The 23,645-nt window shown below is 38.1% G+C and overlaps 2 protein-coding genes across 2 annotated transcripts; both read right to left on the bottom strand.

The window, feature by feature from the left end:
* Positions 1–477: 477 nt before the first annotated feature.
* LOC111903710 (uncharacterized) lies at positions 478–1,481 on the bottom strand. Its single transcript, XM_023899459.2, has 2 exons — positions 1,086–1,481; positions 478–852 (listed from the first exon to the last, which is right to left on the bottom strand). The coding sequence occupies exons 1-2, from the start codon at positions 1,407–1,409 to the stop codon at positions 676–678; spliced, it is 501 nt and encodes a 166-aa protein (XP_023755227.1). The 5' UTR covers positions 1,410–1,481; the 3' UTR covers positions 478–675.
* Positions 1,482–4,014: 2,533 nt separating this feature from the next.
* LOC111903708 (uncharacterized) lies at positions 4,015–5,202 on the bottom strand. Its single transcript, XM_023899458.3, has 2 exons — positions 4,650–5,202; positions 4,015–4,294 (listed from the first exon to the last, which is right to left on the bottom strand). Exons 1-2 carry the CDS (start codon positions 4,971–4,973, stop codon positions 4,118–4,120), a joined length of 501 nt encoding a protein of 166 aa, XP_023755226.1. The 5' UTR covers positions 4,974–5,202; the 3' UTR covers positions 4,015–4,117.
* Between the last annotated feature and the right edge of the window lie 18,443 nt (positions 5,203–23,645).

The following is a 23,645-nucleotide window of genomic DNA, read 5'->3' as shown; positions in this document are numbered from 1 at the left end:
TTAAAAGTAGTAATGCTAATGCCATCCGCAAGAAGCATAACACCTCTCCTCTCATTCCTGTACACTAAAGCATTCCGAGCCTTCCAAACCGTACAGAGGGTAGAATAAACGAGAGCTAAATGCAGATTTATAACTTTTTGGTCACCTATGTTCACCTTCACAACTCCACCATATTTGAACAGGAGGGATGGGTGGTGGGTTTTCTATTATGTGTTCTTTTAAGGCAATTTGGAACAACCAACCGCTAAAATTTCCTTGGGTTTGTGAATTTGTTTTTCGAATCATTGTTAAAATCAAGAAAGATCAGCATACTTTCCTTGGTTTGCTTACCACATTAATCTAATATCATTTCTTCCAATTACAACAATATTGTACTCTAGAAATTATAACCAATTATAGTAATGTCATCGAAATACAAGCGACGAGTAGATCTTTCAAAACATAATGTCTGTGAACAATATGGAAACAATGTGAAAATTATACCAATTATAGTAATGTCATCCAAATAGAGCTCAACAATTCATCAAAAACAATGTGAAAATAATAACTTTAATCCCTTGTTACAACAACATCATAAGCACCGGCTTTAAAGATTAACTCAAACTAAGTTACTAAAAGGCAATGGTTCTTAACGAATTAAGTGATACAAAAGCCACAAACATTTTACTAAACCATTCAAGCTCTCTTTTTTCTGGCCGATGCGGATTTTGTGCTTATTGCATTTGTCTTTGGAGAATGTGGTAGAAAACCTCGCAAGATGGCTAAAACAGCAAAACCCATGAAGGGGAAGTACAATTTCAATAGCTTTTCTGATGCTTTCCCTGACCCAACAAGTTCTGATAATATTGCAACCTGAAAGAATAAGGAAAGGATCAAATAATGGGTATAACTTTATCGACATTGATAAAATGGCAAACATTGTGATGGGATCAAACTTATTAACATCATCCCTAACTCCATACCTCACCATTATGGATTTGTTCGTATCAGATCATGTTCTTACTAATGATGCTAGATCCAAATTGTAAATTTCCATTTTCTTTCATGGATTGAAGTGGAAAAAACGAAGAAAGGGAAGTTCATACCATAGAAGTCAAAGTGGAGACGCCATACAACAGACAGGTGATGCGCAACCAAGATTTCCCAGCAACGATCCCATAGAGACAAGCAAGTGCTAGGGGCCACGCGAAGAGAAGCTCGAGCCAAATAAGGCCAACGAAGAAATGGGGTTTTTCAGAGACCAAGTAATCTCCAAATTGGTGGGTGTACCATGTATTGAGATTTATCAGGATGTCGGGGAAGAGAGTAGAAGGAAGACAGGTTTGAGCATCGAGAAGTGGAGCTCCGATTGCGATTACGAGGAAGACGATGAACAGGATTACGTCGATTAGCTTCAGAAATGCACCCATTGTCTCTTTTGAGAGATTTTGTTGACTGATTGTGAGTTCTGATGTGATGTAAAAGAGGGATCTTTGAAAGTGATGGGTGATTCGATCGAGTCAACTTGCCCTCCAACTTAACATCATGATCGTTTTGTAAAAGGGTAAATCAGTAAATTCACAAAAGCGAATAATTTAATATTTTATTTTGATCGTTTTTGTTTTCACAATTACATCCTTTTTGCATGTCGCCTCTTGGTGAAGTCTCATTTAACCTTTTATTACGTAAACAGAAAAAATATTTACTTGCTCCTTTATTGGGTAAACTAAACTAGGGTGCTTGCCGAAGAAGCTAACACAAACATGAAGCAACCCAATTAATCATTCTACATTGGCAGTAAATTTGTTGAAATTGTTTACGTTTTTTGTATTTTAGTCAACAATTGTTATTAATTATGGTTTTAGGTTAATATATATATATATATATATATATATATATATATATATATATATATATATATATATATATATATATATATATATATATATATATATATATACACACGTGTATTTTATCGACCTTGTAGTGAACTATTGTATCCAATTAAGTAAATGTTACTTTGTAGGAAGAAGCATAGGCCTTTGATGCAAAGAAAAGGAAGGTCTTATTAAACACAACCTAATCCACGATCATCAAAGCCAAAGATAAAAATAAGAGAAGTCAAAGAGGGTGGGGAAAGTTAATTTGAGGAAATTTATAACTCCAAATAATGGGTCTGGATCAAGTAGAGGAATTAAAGGCTCTGAATTTAGATTAAGTCTTCTTGGTCATTTTTATCCCCCTATTTGGCATGTCTTGGTTGCCCTATTTGTATAGTGAGTATTGTAAACAATATCTTCGTTGCCTTTTTTAAATTGGGTATTGTAAACAATGTTGTGGGTTAAATTGCCAAAACAATGTAGCTTCATGTCAATTATTACTTTTTGACATCATGTCAATTTAAAAAATAAATAAATAAATAAATGTTTTTACTTATGCACTGGCTACTTCTTCACTTGTTATTCATTTTGTTACTTAGTTTTAAATTTAGGTTACCAAAACATCACGTGCCATTTTTTGTTACCAGAACATATGGTCCCATTTTTTGTTACCAAAACATCAACAATCCAAATAAAATGTTAAACTATTGGCTTTTTGTGACATTTTACTAAAATCAACAATTAATCAAATTGCAAGAGAATTATCTAATCTATGTTTAGTGGCCTAAGCATATCTATGATTTTATCATTATTTGATCATTATTACTTGTGATAATTATAGTATATTTAGTGGGCTAACAGTCTATGGAACATATCATGAATCATGATATGTGATCTACATGACGCCGAATGTGATGTCATGAAATTTTTATTAAGTTTTCTTAATTTATTATTATTATTATTATTATTATTAAATCCTTAAATTATTAAAACATACCACCACCATTAAGAATCACAAAAAAATTTGTTTCCAAACAAATAAAAGACAATGATGAACAAAAACAAAACGAACAATTTGAAGGTTGAACAAATACAAAATTGGAACCCAAAAAAGTTTGTTTCCAAAATCGAACCCAAAATTGAGAAGAATAAGGCTAGAGGGAGTCATTCCCTAAGCATGTTCGCTACCAAGTCGCTAAACATGTTCGCTACTACATCGCCCCCTAGCTTGCTAAGATACACTCGCAACCAGCTTAACGCGAGAGAGAGAGAGAGAGAGAGAGAGAGAGAGAGAGAGAGAGAGAGAGAGAGAGAGAGAGAGAGAGAGAGAGAGAGAGAGATCTATTGGATTTGCTATTTTTTTTTTCTTTTTCTTTTTTTTTCAAAATAAAATCTATTTAAAATCACACTACCACTCCCTATTTTTTTTTCAATGTAAAATATTAAACTTAGGTGTCAATAAAAAAACCTATGAGTCAATAAAGGGAGTTTGGTTCATTTTAGAGGTCATTTTCACTAAGACCAACTCCAATGGATCTCTAAAACACCATTTTAGAGGACATTTTCACTCCAATCAACCTTCAAATATCACACCATTTTTGTGTTGGTTAATTTTTTACACCAAATATAGAGGCCAAGAATAAAAGACCTTTAAAAATCACCATTTTAATGGTTGGTTGGATTGATTGAAATCACCATTTTTGTGCTAAACCATCATCATTTTTATGTTTATGGTTGGAGAAGCTCTAAAGGTGTACAAACCCATTTTTTTAACTAAAACAAACCGATTAGTTTTTTTTTTCCTCAGAAACCAACAAAACCAGATCGAGACAAAATCAGTTTTGTTTGAAACCTTTGTAGGGGTAAAAAAAAAGTTCAAACGGATAGAACTGAACTCTGTTAAAAACCAAATTAAGAAAAAACAATTTGAAAAATCTTTGTTTTCACCACTATTCGCCAAACTTGATTTGGGTATCAGAATTTAGTAAACTTGTATCAACAACTTGAAGAAATCCCGGATGCAAACGAGATTTTCTACCATATAAAAATCAGTTTTTTAAGGTTAAGGCTGATTTTTTTACCAGATTACATTTAAAATAATCTCAAACGGATGCATATGCAAGAACAAAAAAACTAACTATTTGCTCATAATGCGTCTAAAACAATGTGTAAATAATAATCTTAATCCCATGATAAGTTTACAACTTACAACAATAATATAAGGCGTAAAAGATCAACGGAAATTTTGGTAAACAATTTCAAGCTCTTTTCTTCCTGACCAAAGAGGGTCTTGTGCCAATTGCATTTGACTTGCGAGAATGTGGAAGCAAACCTCGCAAGATAGCTAAAACAGCAAAACCCATGAATGGAGAATACATCTTCAATAGCTTTTCTGATGCTTTTCCAGATCCCACAAGTTCTGATAATATTGCAACCTAAAAGAACACCAAATAATTCCATTACTATTTGTTACATTTTATGGTTCATTCAACAGCAACAAGGTGTCATGGTGATAATTAGATTTCCTTGAATATTCATGAAGATTTATGATCAAATGCAAGAACTAAAACATCAATCATGGATGTATCTTCATCTACATTTTCACAATCACATCACATTTATAAACAATTAAACATTATCCTCAAGTTCATACCCTCAAAATTTATGGATTTGGTATATAGCAATTAGATCTCAATTTCGTACTACATTATGCTAGATCGAAATTGTAAATTGATCCCTTTTTTCAATGGATCAAAAGGGGAAAAACGAAGAAAGGGAAGTTAAGAATACCATAGAAGTCAAAGTGGAGACGCCATACAACAAACAGGTGGTGCGCAACCAAGATTTCCCAGCAACGATCCCGTAGAGAGAAGCAAGTGCTAGAGGCCACGCGAAGAGAAGCTCGAGCCAAATAAGACCAACGAAGAAATGGGGTTTTTCAGAGACCAAGTAATCTCCGTATTCGTGGGTGTACCATGTCTTGAGGTTTACCAGGATGTCCGGGAAGATATTGGAAGGAAGACATGTTTGAGCATCGAGAAGTGGAACTGCAATTGCGATTACAAGGAAGACGATGAACAGGATCACGTCGATTAGCTTCAGAAATGCACCCATTGTCTTTGTATTTTTTCAAAAGGGTTTTGTTTGACTGAACTGATATTATGATGTTTATGCGTGAAAAAGGGGATCTTTGAAAGTGGCTGGTGAATTTCAGTCGACTACTCTTTGGAGATCACAAATCATACAAGTACAAAGTCTTCTATTTGAAAGGTTCTTTATGAGGAAATTTACTAAGAGAAAATTCTTAAATGACCAAAACTTAGAGTTAGTTTGAAGCATAAAAATGAACATTTTAAATGTTCATATAAACATTTTTACGGAATGTGAATACATTATGGATCTTAGTTTTTTTTTATATTTTTTTATTTGTTTTTTTGTTTTTTTTTTTCTTTTTTTGTTTTCGTTTATTAATATTTTTTTTAATCGCATAAGGTATTATATGATTATTATGTAAAAAAAAATTGTTTTGTTTTCATTTTTCTTATTTAATTAACTATTTATAAAAGTTATGTGTTTAATAAAAATTATACAAATATACTATGTTTTTTTATAAAATTACACACACTGGTATTCTGAATAATAAACATACTTTAAATAGGTTACAAAGCATATTTTAAAAAACATAAACATACAACCTTCATAATAAACATACTTTGAAATAAACTTCATTGAAGGTTCTGCGGATCCTCTACAGCTCTGCGGAATCTTTGTTTTTGATTTTTTTTAATTTTTTTTTCGTTTCTTCGTTTTTTTAACGTTCATTTTCGTTTATTAATATAATTTTTTTTAAATACACTAATACCTTATGTGATTATTATGTAAAAAATTCTACAAAAAAATGTTGAAAATAATGAAATGTTTTATGTAATACGTTTGCCTATGAGGAACCGAAACACCTCTGCGGATCTTGAGTTTTTTAATTTTTATTTTTTCGTTTTTTCGTTTTTTCTATTTTTTTGTTTTCGTTTATTAATATTAATTATTTTAATACACTAATACCTTATGTTTTATGTAAAAAAAATTGACAAAAAGAGGTTAAAAATAATAAACTTATGTTTAATATCAGTCTACAGAACTGTTTGGAATTCACAGAACTGTTATCAGCGAATCAGTATACACATCTGCGGATCAGTGTACACCTCTGCAGATCTGTGTACACATCTGCGGATCTGTGTACACCTCTGCGGATTAGTTATAGAAGTTATAGACGTATTTTAATGGGTTTTTGTGAGTTTGTGAGTTTCAATTACTAGTAGAAATTGTTTTTTTATTGTGTTTGTGGAGAGTGATTTGTAAATACAAAATAGTAAAATTACATGGAAAACATACATCAGTAGCAAACGTATTACATAAAACATTTTATTATTTTTAACTTTTTTTTGTCAAATTTTTTACATAATAATCACATAAGGTATTAGTGTATTTAAAAAATATATATATTAATAAACGAAAATAAACACAAATAAAACAAAAAAACGAAAAAAAAAATTTAAAAATCAAAAAACAAAGATTTCACAGAGCTGTAGAGGATCCGTTGAGACTTTAATGAAGTTTATTTCAAAGTATGTTTATTATGAAGATTGTATGTTTATGTTTTCTAAAGTATCTTTTATAACCTACTTAAAGTATGTTTATTATTTAGAATACCAGTGTGTGTAATTTTATAAAAAACATAGAATATTTGTATAATTTTTATTAAACACACATCTTTATAAACGTGTAATTAAATAAGAAAAAGGAAAAATGAAAACAATTTTTTTACATAATCACATAATACCTTATGTGATTAAAAAATATATATTAATAAACGAAAAAAAAACCAAAAAAAAAACAGAAAACGAAAAAAAATGAAAAAAACCAAGATCCGCAGAGGTGTTTACATTCCGCAGAGGTGTTTATGGTTTCACAGAACCCCCTCTGCGGAACATGTGGTCATTTTCTGAAATCTTTATTTTTGTGGTCATTTTCTTCAAAATCACCCTACATTTTGGTCATTTGCCGAATTTACTCATTTACTAATCTAATCAAATTTTGAAGATATTCGGAAAGATGACTTGACAGGGTAAGATACTTTTTAAAATGTACACATTTAGTCTTCATTCTTTTTTTTTTTTGTAAAATAAACTCTTATACTTTATTTTTTGTAACAATGCAATCCTTGTGACCGGTTACACCCGGTATACCGCTCATATACGAATTTTCTTTTAGATAAAATGACTTGATAGGGTAAGATATTTTTTGAATTGTACACATTTAGTTCTTATTCTTTTTTTGTAAAATAAACCCTTATACTTTATTAATATGTACACATTAGGTCCTTTTCACCGGATTCTACAGGTTTTGCTGATGTGGAAGCACAAGTGGCGCTAAATATCAATTACTTAGCTTAGTCACTGGAGGTGGGTGATCCTCCAGCAACAAGAAAAGGGCGGCGACCCTTATCTTTCTCGTCTCTCTTCCTTCCGGTCGAACAGCAACAACCAAATACCCTTTACCTATTGTGTTTCTCTGATTTGTCTCTCTTTGCCTCCATCTTTGAGATATGTTGCCAGAAAAAAAAAAAAGAATCAACGAGGGGGCTACCAGAGCAACTTCTCACCGCCAACTACCGTCTCTACTTCCTCCTGCCTCCCCCTTCGACCTTGTTGTTTTTGCCATCATTCCTCCTTGCTACCAGTGATGTGTAGGAACACACAAAGGAGTCGTCGGAGATCGGAGTTCTTCCTCTTTTTCATGATGAACAAAAGTTGGAAAAATCTCGTTGTTGATATGTGGATGTCACCTGGCTATTTCATTTCAACAAAACAAAAGAAAGGGAAAATGACTTGATAGGGTAAGATACTTTTTGAAATGTACTGTCACACCCCCGAACCAGACGGCAGAAACGTCCGAAGGCTCACGTGACTTAAATTGAATATCATCACAATGAATGTACATGAATCATAACATAAACATCACCATGCATCAATATATTACAACTGACATTGTTCACATCAAGTACATTGTTTTAACATTACAATTCTATACATAAATTGTTTGATAGTTTTTAAAAGCAAAAACACACTGATATACTTGGCACTTATTCCTCAGCTTACCTGTTACATGAGAATACAAGTTATTTTGAAAACGGACAACATATGGAATGTTGGTGAGTTCATAAGCATGTTTGGTATGAAAATGTTTTGTGTAGTTTGAACGAAAACAACCCAGAAAATCCAATATTTTCTTAAAAGACCATTGTTTATAAAAAGGTGTGAAGATCCGTAAATATATGCATGATGATTTCAAAACATGTATAACTGAAAAACTTTGCATTAATGTGAGTCGTTATAACCATGCATGATAATGACTAGTTCGTCTGTCTTGGCACTCTGGTGAATGTCGGAATTGATCTTAAGATTTTGTCACCCTAGACTGGCCGAGTCTAACTGTAGCGAACAACTGAGGTGTGGGGGAGTCACCCCCGTATAGATCTATACACAAACTTTTGCTCTCCCTCCAGGAGACTTTGATTATAACTACAGACTACGACCGGCACACGTTGGTGCCACCCGTTATTACTCACTAAATTCCAAATTGACTTTGATTACTATTGTTTATCGACCTATATTTGTTTACTTTGATTATGCATAAGCCTAACAAACGAGAAGAAGAGGAAATACAAAGCCCTGCTACTTTCGTGAGTTATTTTGGACTATTGGATATTCGAAGGACATATTGGCCCAATTCGCATTTGATTACTTGGACCTTACAAGCAATGCTAATGGTCCACTAATACCCAATAGCACTTAGAAGCCATTGAGGGTCCCTTCAATATGAAATCGGGTCATAGAAGGCCCAATAACATTTATAATTACCCCTTGGGCCCAAAAATCATGTTAATAGGTCACAAAGACCCAATAAGCATGTTTGGAACTTTCAAGCCCAAAGAATTTATTATTTACTTGTTTTGGGTGTAGTATAGTTGTCGGAATGTTTAATTGAACAATTGTTAAATTTGTATTGATATGAGAATGATATTCGGAATTTATGTATATTCATCTTGCCATTTTCATAAGTTGTGGTTTGGTATTTTTGACCAAAATATCTTAATTATAAAATAATTGACTCAAAATATTGGTTTGACCATTTCGGCCCTTCTTGGATAAAAATGACAATTTTAGCCCCTCATATATATAAAAAGACATTTTAGGCCCTAAAACCATTTTCTTGTCATTTTTGACCCATAGACTTTGTTTAAGTGGTGGTTTTAGCTCAAAATTTACTTTTATCAGTTTCACCCCTTCCGGAAAAGTATTTTACGGCTAAAGTCCAAAATTTTTGCAACTTTTACAATTTGACCCAAAATCCAAAAACTTTACATTTTTTATCCTTTTTGGAAAATAAAAGCATTTTAACCCCTGAAATAATTTTTTTTTACTCTTTTAAACCCTTGTTTTGAGAAAATTTTCATTTTAGCCCTTTGAAAATCAGATTTTTAGCAACCTTGGGCTTAATGGGCCGAAAAGCCCAAAAATTGGCCCATTGAGCTATTATTTACATTTCAAGTCCTTTGAAGAGCATTATTGTCACAACATTTATTTTAACAGTTTTGACTCTTTTGACCCTCAAGAAAATCGTGAATAGCAACTTTTCACCCAACTTTTGTTTATTTGACAATTTAAGCCCAAAAATGAGTTTTATGTTGCAATGTTTTTATAATAATTTTAGAGATTAATATTTTGACTTGTTTAGTGTAATATAACTTGGATCATGTTTGATTTTCTTCTTATAGCTTAGAGCTCGAGATTTCTCCCCCTATTGGTTACATATTTTCCATAAAAACACATACAATCACACATACATGCATAAAATCATACATGGCACACACATACACATAGATCTACACATTTTACTTGTATTCTCCCCCATGAAACTAGTAAAAACCGAAAAAGAGGGGTATGAACTCACCTTGAGTTTTTGGTTTCGGTTTTGATGAAGAATAGAAGAAGTTTGATGCTATTCTCGGCCTAGCAAGCTTCATGGAGGATTTTTGACTTTGATGTGTTCTAAGATGTAACATCACGAGTTTGAATAGATTAGGAGGAGATTTTTGATGAAATGAAGTAGCTAGATCATGGATTTAAGCACCAACTTACCTTAGATGATGATTTTTGTGAAATAATCTCCTTGAAAAGCTCCTAAATCTCGAAAATTTGATGAAGAAGAGTGAGGATATTCTTGAGAGTGTTTGTTTCAAAAAAAATTGGATAAAATGTGTGTGTAGGTGTGTGTCTTCGGCCGAGAGAAAAAGAGAGAGGAGAAAGAGAGAGAATTGAAAGGATGTGCATGGGAACATGAGATGAGTGCATGGAAGTCCAAAAGCTAATAAAGATGTAGAAAGTGGATGTTAACTCTTCCTCATTTTGAGTGGTTGGGCCGAGAATGGGCTAAGGAGAAGAATGTGTTGGGCCTTTTTGAGTTTGAGTCCATAATATGGGCCTAATTTGATAGTTTTCGGCTCATTGGCCCTTTTAGAGAAATTCACGGCCCAAAATTCATCAAGTATGAGTTTTATGGCCCATTAGGGCTAATTAGGTTAGTTATGGCCCAATAAGGTCCATTAGGGTATTTTATTTCATTCTAGGCCCATTATGGCCCAAAATGTTAAAATAAATGAAAGTGAGTCCAATTAGAGCCCATTTAAGAGTTCTAAGCCCCAAAATAGTCAAATTTGAAGCTTATTGGCCCATTAGGCCCAATAAGGAAATCCTAGTCCATAATGGACTTAAACTGGGATTTCTAGCGTTTCCAATTCTTTATTGACTATTTGAAGTGCTTGCATAGAGCGTTTGATGGAAAATTCGTTGTTATTGAATAAGCATAATACATGCTTTCACATTTTTGGTTCACAAAGGTTGTCATTGTTGTTGTTACAGGCATCCAAATTCCTAGTTGTGACATCATCCCCCATTAGAGGGAATTTCATCCCGAAATTCTTTCTAAAGGTAGGTTCAAGAATGCGAGAATAGGTGAGGGTACTTCTGCTTCATTTGGTCTTCGCGTTACCATGTGAATTCTGGCCCACACTTCGCATTCCACCGTACCTTCACAATCGGTATGCGACTTTGCTGAGTACGCTTCACCTCCCTGTCCATGATTTCGTCTGGTTCTTCGATGAACAGGAGATTCTCGTTGATTTCTATTTCTTCAAGGGGAATGAAGAGGGTTTCATCGGATAAGCACTTTTTCAAGTTTGAAACATGGAATACAAGGTGTACACTACTGAGCTCAGTGGGCAGCTGCAGTCTATACGCCACTGGACCGATTCGGGCAAGAATCTCGAAAGGTCCAATGTATCATGGATTCAGCTTTCCCCATTTTCCAAAACGAATAACCCTTTTCCAGGGAGAGACTTTTAACAACACTCGATCCCCGACTTGAAACTCCAAGGGCTTTCACCGTTTATCAGCGTAGCTCTTCTGTCGGTCGCTTGATGCTTGTAGTCGAGCCCTGATTTGAACTATTTTCTCCGTTGTTTCGCGTATGATCTTTGGTCCCATTAACGCATCGCCTGGTGTCTGTCCTCTTGCTATCTGGGTGTCACCTACCTCAGCCCAACACAACGGTGATCTACATTTACGTCCATACAACGCCTCGAAAGGAGCAACTTTGATGCTCGTGTAGTAACTGTTGTTGTACGAGAATTCAATTAAGGGTAAGTGGGTATCCACGACTTCCCAAAGCGTTAGTGGATGATAATCAGTGCTCATGTCGAGATGTGTTCCTAGTGCTTTCTGAAGTGATTACCCAAAACATGAAGTGAATCTACTATCTCTATCTGAGATGATAGATACTGTCACTTCGTGGAGTCTCACAATTTCCTTGATGTATATCCTCGTCAACCTCTCCATCTTGTAGGATTCTTTTATTGGCAGGAAATGAGCGGATTTCGTCAATCTGTCGACTATTACCCATATGGTGTCCAATCCATCTGTTGACTTGGGTAGTTTGGTCACAAAGTCCATAGTAATCCTTTCCCATTTCCACTCGGGAATTACTGGTTGCTGTAATAATCCCGAGGGCTTCCGATATTCCACCTTTACTTTAGCGCAAGTAAGGCATTTGCTAACATAGGTGGAAATCTCTGCCTTCATGTTGGGCCACCAATAGTGTTGCTTAATATCCAAGTACATTTTGTCTGAACCCGGATGGATAAAGTATCATGTCTTGTGGGCTTCATTCATGACTAATTCTCTGAATCCCCCAAGTTTAGGGACCCAAATGCGGTTCATGAAATACTATTCTCCGCCCTTTTTCACTTCGAGATTCTTTTCCATTCCACGTAACGCTTCGCTCATTCTGTTTTCCGCCTTCATGGCATCTGCCTGGGCTGTTCTGATTTGCGAGGTCAGGTGGGATTGGATTGTTATCGAGAGAGTTTTCACACGACGATTCGAGTATTCTTTCCGACTCAAGGCATCAGCTACCACGTTAGCCTTTCCTGGGTGGTACTTGATTTCACACTCATAATCGTTCAGTAACTCAACCCATCTTCGTTGCCTCATGTTCAGCTCTTTTTTATTTAAGATATATTGGAGGCTCTTGTGGTCCGTGAAAATGGTGCACTTTGTACCATAAAGGTAGTGCCTCCAGATTTTTAAGGCGAAGACCACGGATCCCAATTCCAAATCATGGGTTGTATAATTCACTTCATGTGTATTTAGTTGTCGGAACGCATAAGCTATCACCTTCCCATGCTGCATGAGTACACATCCTAAACCCTGATTCGATGCATCGCAGTAAACTACGAAGTTTTCTGTTCCCTCTGGTAGCGATTGTACCGGTGCACTGCAGAGTGCTTGCTTCAGAGTTCGGAATGGAGCTTCTTGCTTATCTGTCCATTCGAAGAGTACGCCTTTTTGTGTAAGCATGGTGAGTGGCTTGGCTGTCTTAGATAAGTTCTGGATGAACCTTCTATAATAGCCTGCGAGACCTAAAAATTGGCGAACTTATGTGGGTGTTGTTGGGACTGCCCATCCTTTGATAGCTTTGACCTTAGAAGGATCCACGTGTATCCCTTCTTGACTAACAACATGACCCAAAAAGTTCACACTACGGAGCCAGAACTCACACTTAGAGAGTTTTGCGTATAGCTTCTCGGTTCGCAGGGTTTCCAGGATTTGTTGGAGATGTTGGCCATGCTCTTCTTCGCTCCGAGAGTAAACTAGAATGCCGTCAATGAAAACGATGACCAAGTTGTCGAGGAATGGTCTCTAGATTCAATTCATTAGGTCCATGAATGTGGCATGGGAATTCGTTAGACCGAAGGGCATTACGACAAATTCATAATGTCCATAACGAGTTCGGAAAGCGGTTTTGGGGATATCCTCTTCCCGGACCTTGAGTTGATGGTACCCAGATCGCAGATCTATCTTAGAGAAGTAGCTTGCGCCCTGAAGTTGGTCAAATAGATCGTCGATTCGCGGGAGTGGATAGCGATTTTTGACAGTGAGCTTATTTAGTTCCATGTAGTCATTGCACATCCTAAAAGATCCGTCTTTCTTCTTAACAAAGAGAACTGGAGCTCCCCATGGTGAGAAACTGGTTCGGATGAATCCTTTGTCCAAAAGTTCGCTGAGTTGGCTGGACAATTCTTGCATCTCCGCAGGAGCCAATCGGTAAGGTGATTTGGCGATGGGAGTAGCTCCTGGCACAAGGTCAATTCGAAACTCGACTTGTCTTTCTGGGGGTATCCCCGGAAGATCTTCAGGAAAGACATCTGGGAATTCACAAGCTAATGGAATTGTTTGGATATTGACCTCTTCCTTGGATTGATCCACTAAATGAGCCAGAAACGTCAAGTCCTTCTTTCGCATATACTTTTGTGCCTTAATGCACACGATAAGGCGAAGGTTCGCGTTGGGTTTGTCTCCGTATATAATTAGGGTTTCGCGATTTGGAAGGTGAAGCCAAACGGCCTTCTCGTGACACATAATTTCAGCATGGTGGGGGCTTAACCAATCCATGCCAATAATCACATCAAAATTCTTAATGGAAACAGGCATTAAGTTTATTTGAAAGACGTGCTGGTTCAAGGTTAGGGTACATCCGATATAAATTTCCCCAGTGGATTCTGTTTTCCCATTGGCCATTTCCACCGTAAAGGTTTCATTGACCTTCTGGGGTTGTTGTTTTAAAAAGTGCTTAAATTTATTGCTCACAAAACTTCGTTCTGCTCCGATATCAAATAGGATGCATGCATAAGTGTGGTTTAGGAGAAGCATACCGGTGACAATAGCGGGATCCTGAACCGCTTCTCCCTGACCCATGGTCAGCACTCTTCATGTTCCTCCATTCCCGGGGTTGTTGTTGTTTGGGCAGTTTCGATGGTAATGCCCAATCTTTCCACATCCATAGCAGGTAGGGCTTGGTTCTGCATTGTTGTCGTTGTTGTTGGTGTTGTTGTTGCGGTTGTTGCTGTTGTTGTTTCCTTTTGCAGCTGGTGCAATGCATCTCTCTACATTATCCAATATGATGGAGACTACACTTGTTGCACTTTGGAAGAGTTCCAGAATACTACGTAGGAGCACCTGGGGCAGCTGAGACTAGAGCATGTGGTGTGGATGGAACTTGGGTGGTTGCAGCATTGACTGTCACTGTTTGTTGCTTCTTGGACGATTCTGAGCCCTGGCGTCCTTTCCTCTTGTTGTTCTTTCCTTTCTTGTTGTCACTTTCCTTCTTGCCTTCAGCCTCCACCGGCTTCTCACCCTTCTTGTTGTTGTGGTCGTACAGTTTCTTGGCCAATCTCTTGGCACTGTCGAAGGTTTCGGGATTTGCAGCTATCACATTTCCTTGGATTTGGGAGGTTAGTCCCCAGATGAATCGTTCGATTTTCTTTCCTTCCGAAGTAATCATGCCAGTACACAACAGAGACAGTTCGCTAAACCTCGAAATGTGTACGTCAATGTCGGAATTTCAGATGGTGAGATTCAACAACTCTTGTTCCATCTTCTGGATTTCACCTCGTGGGCAGTACTCGACCATCAGCATTTCTTTCATCTCTGCCCATGGCATAGAGTTGGCTACAGGAAGAGTCATGGCTTCTACGTGTCCGTTCCACCAAGTGAGAGCTTGGTCAACGAAAGTGCATGCGGCAAATTTCACCTTCATTTCCTCAGGGCATTCGCATATCTCGAACACCGATTCCATCTTCTCAATCCATCTTTTCAGAGTTAACATTCCCCCAATGCCATTAAAGGTTCGTGGCTTGGCGTTGGTGAAGTCTTTGTAGGAGCATGCCTTGGTAGGTCCTTGATTCATCCCGTTGTTTGAACTTCCAGTTCCTTGTCCATTGACTCCTCCATTGTTCCTTTGGTGAATTTGTGCCATTGTTGTGGTGACTACAGCAGATACGACAGCCTGGAATGCGACTGAGTTAACTTCGGGTGGGGTTGGCCCAGGGTTTCCGCGGGTTGGTCGTTGAGGCATCTTTCTGTCATGGAATGGAAAGATGTTGAGTGCCTGTGGTTTTTGTGAGATCGAGGTCCTATAAACTAGGTGTGTGGCATGAACTTAAGTAATTTCACAAAATAGCATACAATCATGGGTATATAACACATAGCAAATTACAACATCACCGTAGAACACATAAAATTTTCCATTAATATTATCCACACTTTGATACACGAAAATTTTGCTCGAAAGAGCATACATAAGTGGTGCAAGTTCGGCAGCATAACGACTCTATGAGTAGTGTAATCACTTAAACATAGAGTCGATAGTACATATCATAGATCATAGTAGCATAATACTAAAGATGGACATGACTAGTCCTAGTCATGGTGGGATGTGCCAGGGGGTGGTGCTGAGGAAGTGGACGCTCCCTGAAGGCGAGCCACCTGTCGTCCTGCATCTCGAAGTCGATCCTCCCACCTTACCCGCCTCATGTGGAACTCTCGGATAACCTCCTGTGTCTCCTGCTCTGCACGCTCGACCCTATTCCGCATCTGGTGCTTCTGATCATCGGTGCTCTGAGCTTGGTCGCCAGTGTTTCACAATTGTCTCACCATGATCGGGAGTGCGCGATCGGCCGGTCCTCCTTCCCTCAAGTCATAGAACGCGCGTGACATGCCGAACGGGGGTTGCTGTCCCTGCTGTCTGCTCCACCTCCAAAGGTCAATACCACAGGGGGGTGTAGGACCAGTGGGGCCCATATGATAAGCGGGCACCCTAATCGGATAAGGGGGGTTGATACCTTCGGACTCCGCGTCCAAATCACCGTCTTCAGCTTTGCTGGGTTCCTCCTCAAGACCTCCTTCGGCTTCCTCTTCTTCCTGGTCCACCACTGGCTCGACAGGTCCGCCCCCGACTTCCGCCTCAGGTTCCCCTTCGGATTCCTCCTCGGGATCTTCCTCGAGTTCCTCTTCAGACTCCTCCTCGGGGTCCTCTTTAGGTTCCTCTTCGAATTCTTCCAACCATCCGTTATTCCCCTGATTAGGGAAATAAGGATCTCCGGGGTGATGGAAACCAGCCATGCTGTCTGCGAGAGTGTATAAATATGCTAATATTATTCCTAAGACGTTTTAATTATTGTATAAATTGAGTTGATGTTCTCTTCTTGGTGATAAAGGGGTATGTTTTTAGGTTTACCTACCATCGTGATTTCCTCGGGGCATGATAGTTATACCTCAGAGGAAATGTAGTTGATCAGGCTACATTCACTCCTTAATACGACTATGAACAATCCCGACTTAACCGAGATGCTAGCATTATCTTATTTGATTTGGTATTATGTTCTTTTTCCTGTGTCTTACGAGTAAGAGTGCTTTTATCGTTGTGTTTTATTTGTTTTGTTTTGTTCAGATTTGTTTTGTCCCTTTTTGGTTTATAGTTGCATATCAATGTGTGGTTAGATATGCTAGTTCACTATAAACAGAGCTCTGATACCAACCTGTCACACCCCCGAACCAGACGGCGGAAACGTCCGAGGGATCGCATGACTTAAATTGAATATCATCACAATGAATGTACATGAATCATAACATAAACATCACCATGCATCAATATATTACAACTGACACTGTTCACATCAAGTACATTGTTTTAACATTACAATTCCATACATAAATTGTTTGATAGTTTTTAAAAGCAAAAACACACTGATATACTTGGCACTTATTCCTCAGCTTACCTATTACCTGAAAATACAAGTTATTTTGAAAACGGACAACATATGGAATGTTGGTGAGTTCATAAGCATGTTTGGTATGAAAATGTTTTGTGTAGTTTGAACGAAAACAACCCAGAAAATCCAATATTTTCTTAAACGACCATTGTTTATAAAAAGGTGTGAAGATCCGTAAATATATGCATGATGATTTCAAAACATGTATAACTGAAAAACTTTGCATTAACGTACAAGTGAAAATGTTGAACTTTCCCGGAAAACCCGATGTTTTCCAAAATAAAACATATCATATAACAGTTTGAATGGTTACTCATCACGTGAATGACTTTGAATTACCTTGTTTACTTGGTTTACATTGGATTTATTTATGTGAGTCGTTATAACCATGCATGATAATGACTAGTTCGTCTGTCTTGGCACTCTGGTGAATGTCGGAATTGATCTTAAGATTTTGTCACCCTAGACTGGCCGAGTCTAACTGTAGCGAACAACTGAGGTGTGGGGGAGTCACCCCCGTATAGATCTATACACAAACTTTTGCTCTCCCTCCAGGAGACTTTGATTATAACTATAGACTACGACCGACACACGTTGGTGCCACCCGTTATTATTCACTAAATTCCAAATTGACTTTGATTACTATTGTTTATCGACCTATATTTGTTTACTTTGATTATGCATAAGCCTAACAAACGAGAAGAAGAGGAAATACAAAGCCCTGCTACTTTCGTGAGTTATTTTGGACTATTGGATATTCGAAGGACATATTGGCCCAATTCGCATTTGATTACTTGGACCTTACAAGCAATGCTAATGGGGCACTAAGGCCCAATAGTACTTAGAAGCCATTGAGGGTCCCTTCAATATGAAATCGGGTCATAGAAGGCCCAATAACATTTATAATTACCCCTTGGGCCCAAAAATCATGTTAATGGGTCACAAAGGCCCAATAAGCATGTTTGGAACTTTCAAGCCCAAAGAATTTATTATTTACTTGTTTTGGATATAGTATAGTTGTCGGAATGTTTAATTGAACAATTGTAAAACTTGTATCGATATGAGAATGATATTCGGAATTTATGTATATTCATCTTGCCATTTTTCATAAGTTGTGGTTTGGTATTTTTGACCCAAATATATTAATAATAAAATAATTGACTCAAAATATTGGTTTGACCATTTCGGCCCTTCTTGGATAAAAATGACAATTTTAGCCCCTCATATATATAAAAAGACCTCTTAGGCCCTAAAATCATTTTCTTGTCATTTTTGACCCATAGACTTTGTTTAAGTGGTGGTTTTAGCTCAAAATTTACTTTTATCAGTTTCACCCCTTCCGGAAAAGTATTTTACGGCTAAAGTCCAAACTTTTTGCAACTTTTCCAATTTTGACCCAAAATCCAAAAACTTTACATTTTTTATCTTTTTTGGTAAAGAAATGCATTTTAACCCCTGAAATGATTTTTTTTACCCTTTTTATCCCCTGTTTTGAGAAAATTTTCATTTTATACCTTTGAAAATCAGATTTTTTGCAACTTTGGGCTTAATGGGCCGAAAAGCCTAAAAATTAGCCCATTGAGCTATTATTTACATTTCAAGTCCTTTGAAGAGCATTGTTGTCACAAAAACATTTATTTTAACAGTTTTGACTCTTTTGACCCTCAAGAAAACCGTGAATAGCAACTTTTCACCCAACTTTTGTTTATTTGACAATTTAAGCCCAAAAATGAGTTTTATGTTGCAATGTTTTTATAATAATTTTAGAGATTAATATTTTGACTTGATTAGTGTAATATAACTTGGATCATGTTTGATTTTCTTCTTATAGCTTAGAGCTCGAGATTTCTCCCCCTATTGGTTACATATTTTCCATAAAAACACATACAATCACACATACATGCATAAAATCATACATGGCACACACATACACATAGATCTACACATTTTACTTGTATTCTCCCCCATGAAACTAGTAAAAACCGAAAAAGAGAGGTAGGAACTCACCTTAAGTTTGTGGTTTCGGTTTTGATGAAGAATAAAAGAAGTTTGATGCTATTCTCGGCCTAGCAAGCTTCGTGGAGGATTTTTGACTTTGATGTGTTCTAAGATGTAACATCACGAGTTTGAATAGATTAGGAGGATATTTTTGATGAAAGGAAGTATTTAGATAATGGATTTAAGCACCAACTTACCTTAGATGATGTTTTTTGTGAAATAATCTCCTTGAAAAGCTCTTAAATCTTGAAAATTTGATGAAGAAGAGTGAGGATATTCTTGAGAGTGTTTGTTTAAAAAAAATGGATGAAATGTGTGTGTGAGTGTGTGTCTTCGGCCTAGAGAAAAAGAGAGAGGAGAAAGAGAGATAGTTTAAAGAATGTGTATGGGAACATGAGATGAGTGCATGGAAGTCCAAAAGGTAATAAAGAGGTGGCAAGTGGAAGTCAACTCTTCCTCCTTTTGAGTGGTTGGGCCGAGAATGGGCTAAGGAGAAGAATGAGTTGGGCCTTTTTGAGTTTGAGTCCATAATATGGGTCTAATTTGATGGTTTTCGGCCCATTGGCCATTTTAGAGAAATTCACTACTCAAATTCATCAAGTATGAGTTTTATGGCCCATTAGGGCTAATTAGGTTAGTTATGGCCCAATAAGGTCCATTAGGGTATTTTATTTCATTTTAGGCCCATTATGGCCTAAAGTGTTAAAATAAATGGAAGTGAGTCCAATTAGAGCCCATTTAAGAGTTCTAAGCCCCAAAATAGTCAAATTGGAAGCTTATTAGCCCATTAGGCCCAATAAGGAAATCCTAGTCCATAATGGACTTAAATTGGGATTTCTAGGGTTTCCAATTCTTTGTTGACTATTTGAAGTGCTTGCATAGAGCGTTTGATGGAAAATTCGTTGTTATTGAATAAGCATCATACATGCTTTCACATTTTTGGTTCAAAAAGGTTGTCATTCTTGCTGTTACAGGAATCCAAATTCCTAGTTGTGACATGTACACATTCAGCCCTTATTCTTTTTGTGTTTGTAAAATAAACCCTTCCACGTTAGCAGATGTGACAACCCGAAATTTCTATCTTGTGCAAGAGATCAATTTAATCAAAGTTAGACTCGTTTTGATAGGTTTTAGCACTATTTGGAGTCTATTTGAGTGTTCTAAACCTAGTACAATTAAGGTAGGAACCTAGAAATGGGATAACACGATGCATATCAAGCAAAATCGGGTCAAACACTCCAAAACATGGAGTGTGCAGCCGTACACCCGCGAGTAAGGTCAAGTTTGCTGGTTGTACCTTTGAGGCGAAAGCCCTGACATGGTGGAACAGCCATGTCAAGTCACTAACTCTTGCAGTGGCTAACGATATGGGCTGGGAAACTCTAAAAGACCTCATGATCGAGGAATACTACCATAGAGGCGAGATCCAGAAGTTGGAACAGGAGCTGTGGAGCCTAACTATGAAGGGCTCCGACATAGTTTCTTATACCGCTAGATTCAGCGAACTGGTGGCCCTCTGTCCCAACAAGGTTCCCACAGAGGGAAAGAAGATAGAGAGGTATATCTGGGGGCTATTGCCTCTGGTTCAGGGGAATGTGTTAGCTTCAAACCCCACTACCTTCGACAGTGCCAAGCGATTGGCTCAACGTCTCATTGACCATGTGGTCCGCACCTCATCTGCAATAACAACCCTAGCCATCCCCGAACCTTCCAAACCCACTGACAACGAGCGGAAGTTCTAGGATGACAAGAAGAAGCAGAGAGCTGCGAAAAAGCAACAGATTGTGGCAGTCCATGCCGCGATAGCACCTGCCGCTGCTGCTCCGGTGAAGTAGTACGCTGGAAACTTGCCTAAGTGCAACAACTGCAGCTTCCACCATAATGGACCCTGCCGAGAATTTCAGTGCTCCAACTGCAACAAGAAGGGACACACTGTCCGCTTCTGTAAATCCCTGGCAAGGCCAATCAATCAGGTCCTTGGTGTTGTTGTGACTCAGTCATGCTATGGATGTGGCGAAGTGGGCCACTATAAAAGGGACTGCCCAAAGGCATGAAATACTGGTGGAGCGGGAAGAGTTCTAACTATAAGCCACGGAGAAGCAGTTGCTGACCCTACGGTGGTGACTGGTACGTTTCTCCTTGAAAACTCTTATGCATGTATATTATTTGATAGTGGAGCGTACAGAAGTTTTGTAAATCAGAAATTTTCACGCCTACTTAAACAACAACCATGCGCACTTAAGGAGCCATTCACTGTAGAAATGGCTAATAGGAAGACTGAGAGCACTAGTCGCATATACATAGGATGTACACTAACTCTAGATAGCCATCCATTTCCACTCAACCTCATGCCAGTCTCAATTAAAAGCTTCGAAGTCATCATCGACATGGATTGGTTGAGTCTTCGTCGTTCCGACATTATGTGTTACGCAAAGGCGGTACGCCTTAATCTTCCGTCTAACGAAACCCTCATTATCTACGGCGACAAACCCGACACTAGCCTTAGCATCATCTCAAGTATTCAAGCTCAAAAGTACCTATGTAAGGAATATCGTGCATTCCTTGCACACGTTGTTGATAAGAGCAAAGAAACCAAAGACCTGAAAAACCTCCCCGTAGTGCGCGACTTTTCTGACATCTTTCCAGATGAACTGCCAGGGTTACCCCCGCAACGACAAGTCGAGTTCCGAATCGACTTAGTTCCGGGAGCTACCCCAGTAGCCAAATCGCCCTATCGGTTAGCACTAGCTGATATGCAGGAACTATCCGGTCAACTTAACGAACTGCTCGGTAAGGGTTTTATTAGACCAAGCTTCTCACCCTGGGGAGCACCAGTCTTGTTTGTCAAGTAGAAAGACAGATCGTTTCGTATGTGCATCGACTACAGGGAGCTCAATAAGCTAACGGTTAAAAATCATTACCCTTTTCCTCGCATAGACGATTTGTTTGACCACCTACAAGGGGCGTCTTGCTTTTCAAAGATTGATCTGAGATCCGGGTATCACCAGTTGCGAGTGTTAGAGGAGGATGTTCTGAAGATAGCCTTCCGAACTCGTTACGGACACTACGAGTTCGTAGTGATGCCATTCGGATTGACCAATGCGCCTGTAGTTTTCATGGATCTAATGAATCGAGTATGTCGTCCTTACTTGGATCAGTTCTTCATCGTCTTCATCCATGACATACTTATCTACTCTCGAAGTAAGAAGGAACATAATAATCATCTGCGGCAAGTCCTAGAAACCTTACGAATAGAGAAGCTTTATGTGAAGTTCTCTAAATGAGAATTTTGGATCCGAAGGGTCAAATTCTTAGGTCACGTGGTTAGCGAAGAAGGAATCCACGTTGACCCTTCCAAAATTAAGGCCATTGAGAATTGGCCAGCACCGAAAACGCCTACCAAAATTCGTCAATTTCTAGGCCTCGCTGGCTACTACCGCAGATTCATACAGAACTTCTCCCGGATTGTGAAACCTCTTACAACGTTGACCCAGAAGGGCGTGACCTTTGACTGGGAAGAGAAACAAGAAAAGGCATTCCAAACGTTGAAATGAGCCTTGTGCACTGCACCGATACCATCCCTTCCTGAAAGAATAGAAGACTTCGTAGTCTACTGCGATGCGTCAAATCAAGGACTCGGGTGTATTCTGATGCAACGAGGTAAGGTCATTGTCTATGCCTCAAGACAACTGAATACACATGAAGTAAACTACACCACACATGATCTTGAGCTAGGAGCAGTTGTGTTTGCTCTAAAGATCCGGAGGCACTACCTGTATGGTACAAAAAGCATGAGGCAACGACGGTGGGTCGATCTACTCAATGACTACAAATGCAAAATTCGTTATCATCTGAGTAAAGCCAATGTAGTAGCAGACGCCCTAAGTCGGAAAGAATATTTTGGTCGAAAGGTCGGATCACTGACTATGACTATCCATTCGCATCTGTCCACACAAATTAAGGAGGCTCAGCTCGAAGCTTTGAAACCTAAAAATGTGGCGGGTGAATCCCTGCGAGGGATAGAGAAGAATCTGGTAGTCAAGGGTGATGGGGCCTTATTTCTCATGGACCGGATCTGGACTCCGAAGCACGGTGGCTTCAGAGACTTGGTCACGACCGAGGCGCACAACACTCGATATTCCGTCCACCCAGGTTCATATAAGATGTATCTGGATCTTAAAAAGCTATACTGGTGGCCTAACATGAAACCAGAGATTGCTACCTTCGTGAGTAAATGTCTTACTTGCGCAAAGGTTAAGGTCGAATACCAGAAACCATCGGGCTTACTTCAGCAACCGGAGATACCGGAGTGGAAATGGGAACGGATAACTATGGACTTCATAACCAAGTTGCCCAAGACAACGAGTGGACTTGATACCATTTGGGTCATCGTCGATAGATTGACCAAATATGCGCATTTCCTACCAATCAAAGAGACCGACAAAATGGAAAAACTTACAAGAACTTACATTAGGGAAATCGTACGACTACATGGTGTTCCTATATCCATTATCTTCGATAGAGATAGTAGGTTCACTTCAAGGTTCTGGCAGTCGCTACAA

This window comes from Lactuca sativa, chromosome 8 (genome assembly GCF_002870075.4).
Source record: "Lactuca sativa cultivar Salinas chromosome 8, Lsat_Salinas_v11, whole genome shotgun sequence".
Taxonomy (NCBI): domain Eukaryota; kingdom Viridiplantae; phylum Streptophyta; class Magnoliopsida; order Asterales; family Asteraceae; genus Lactuca; species Lactuca sativa.
The sequence above is the reverse complement of the archived record's forward strand: the minus strand, read 5'-3'. Positions and strand labels throughout refer to the sequence as shown.

Coding starts and splice junctions, on each gene's coding strand:
- LOC111903710 (XM_023899459.2), bottom strand. CDS start 1,409: ATGGGTGCATTTCTGAAGCTAATCGACGTAATCCTGTTCATCGTCTTC. Junction 853..1,085: donor TCTCCACTTTGACTTCTATG/GTATGAACTTCC, acceptor TTATTCTTTCAG/GTTGCAATATTATCAGAACT.
- LOC111903708 (XM_023899458.3), bottom strand. CDS start 4,973: ATGGGTGCATTTCTGAAGCTAATCGACGTGATCCTGTTCATCGTCTTC. Junction 4,295..4,649: donor TCTCCACTTTGACTTCTATG/GTATTCTTAACT, acceptor GTGTTCTTTTAG/GTTGCAATATTATCAGAACT.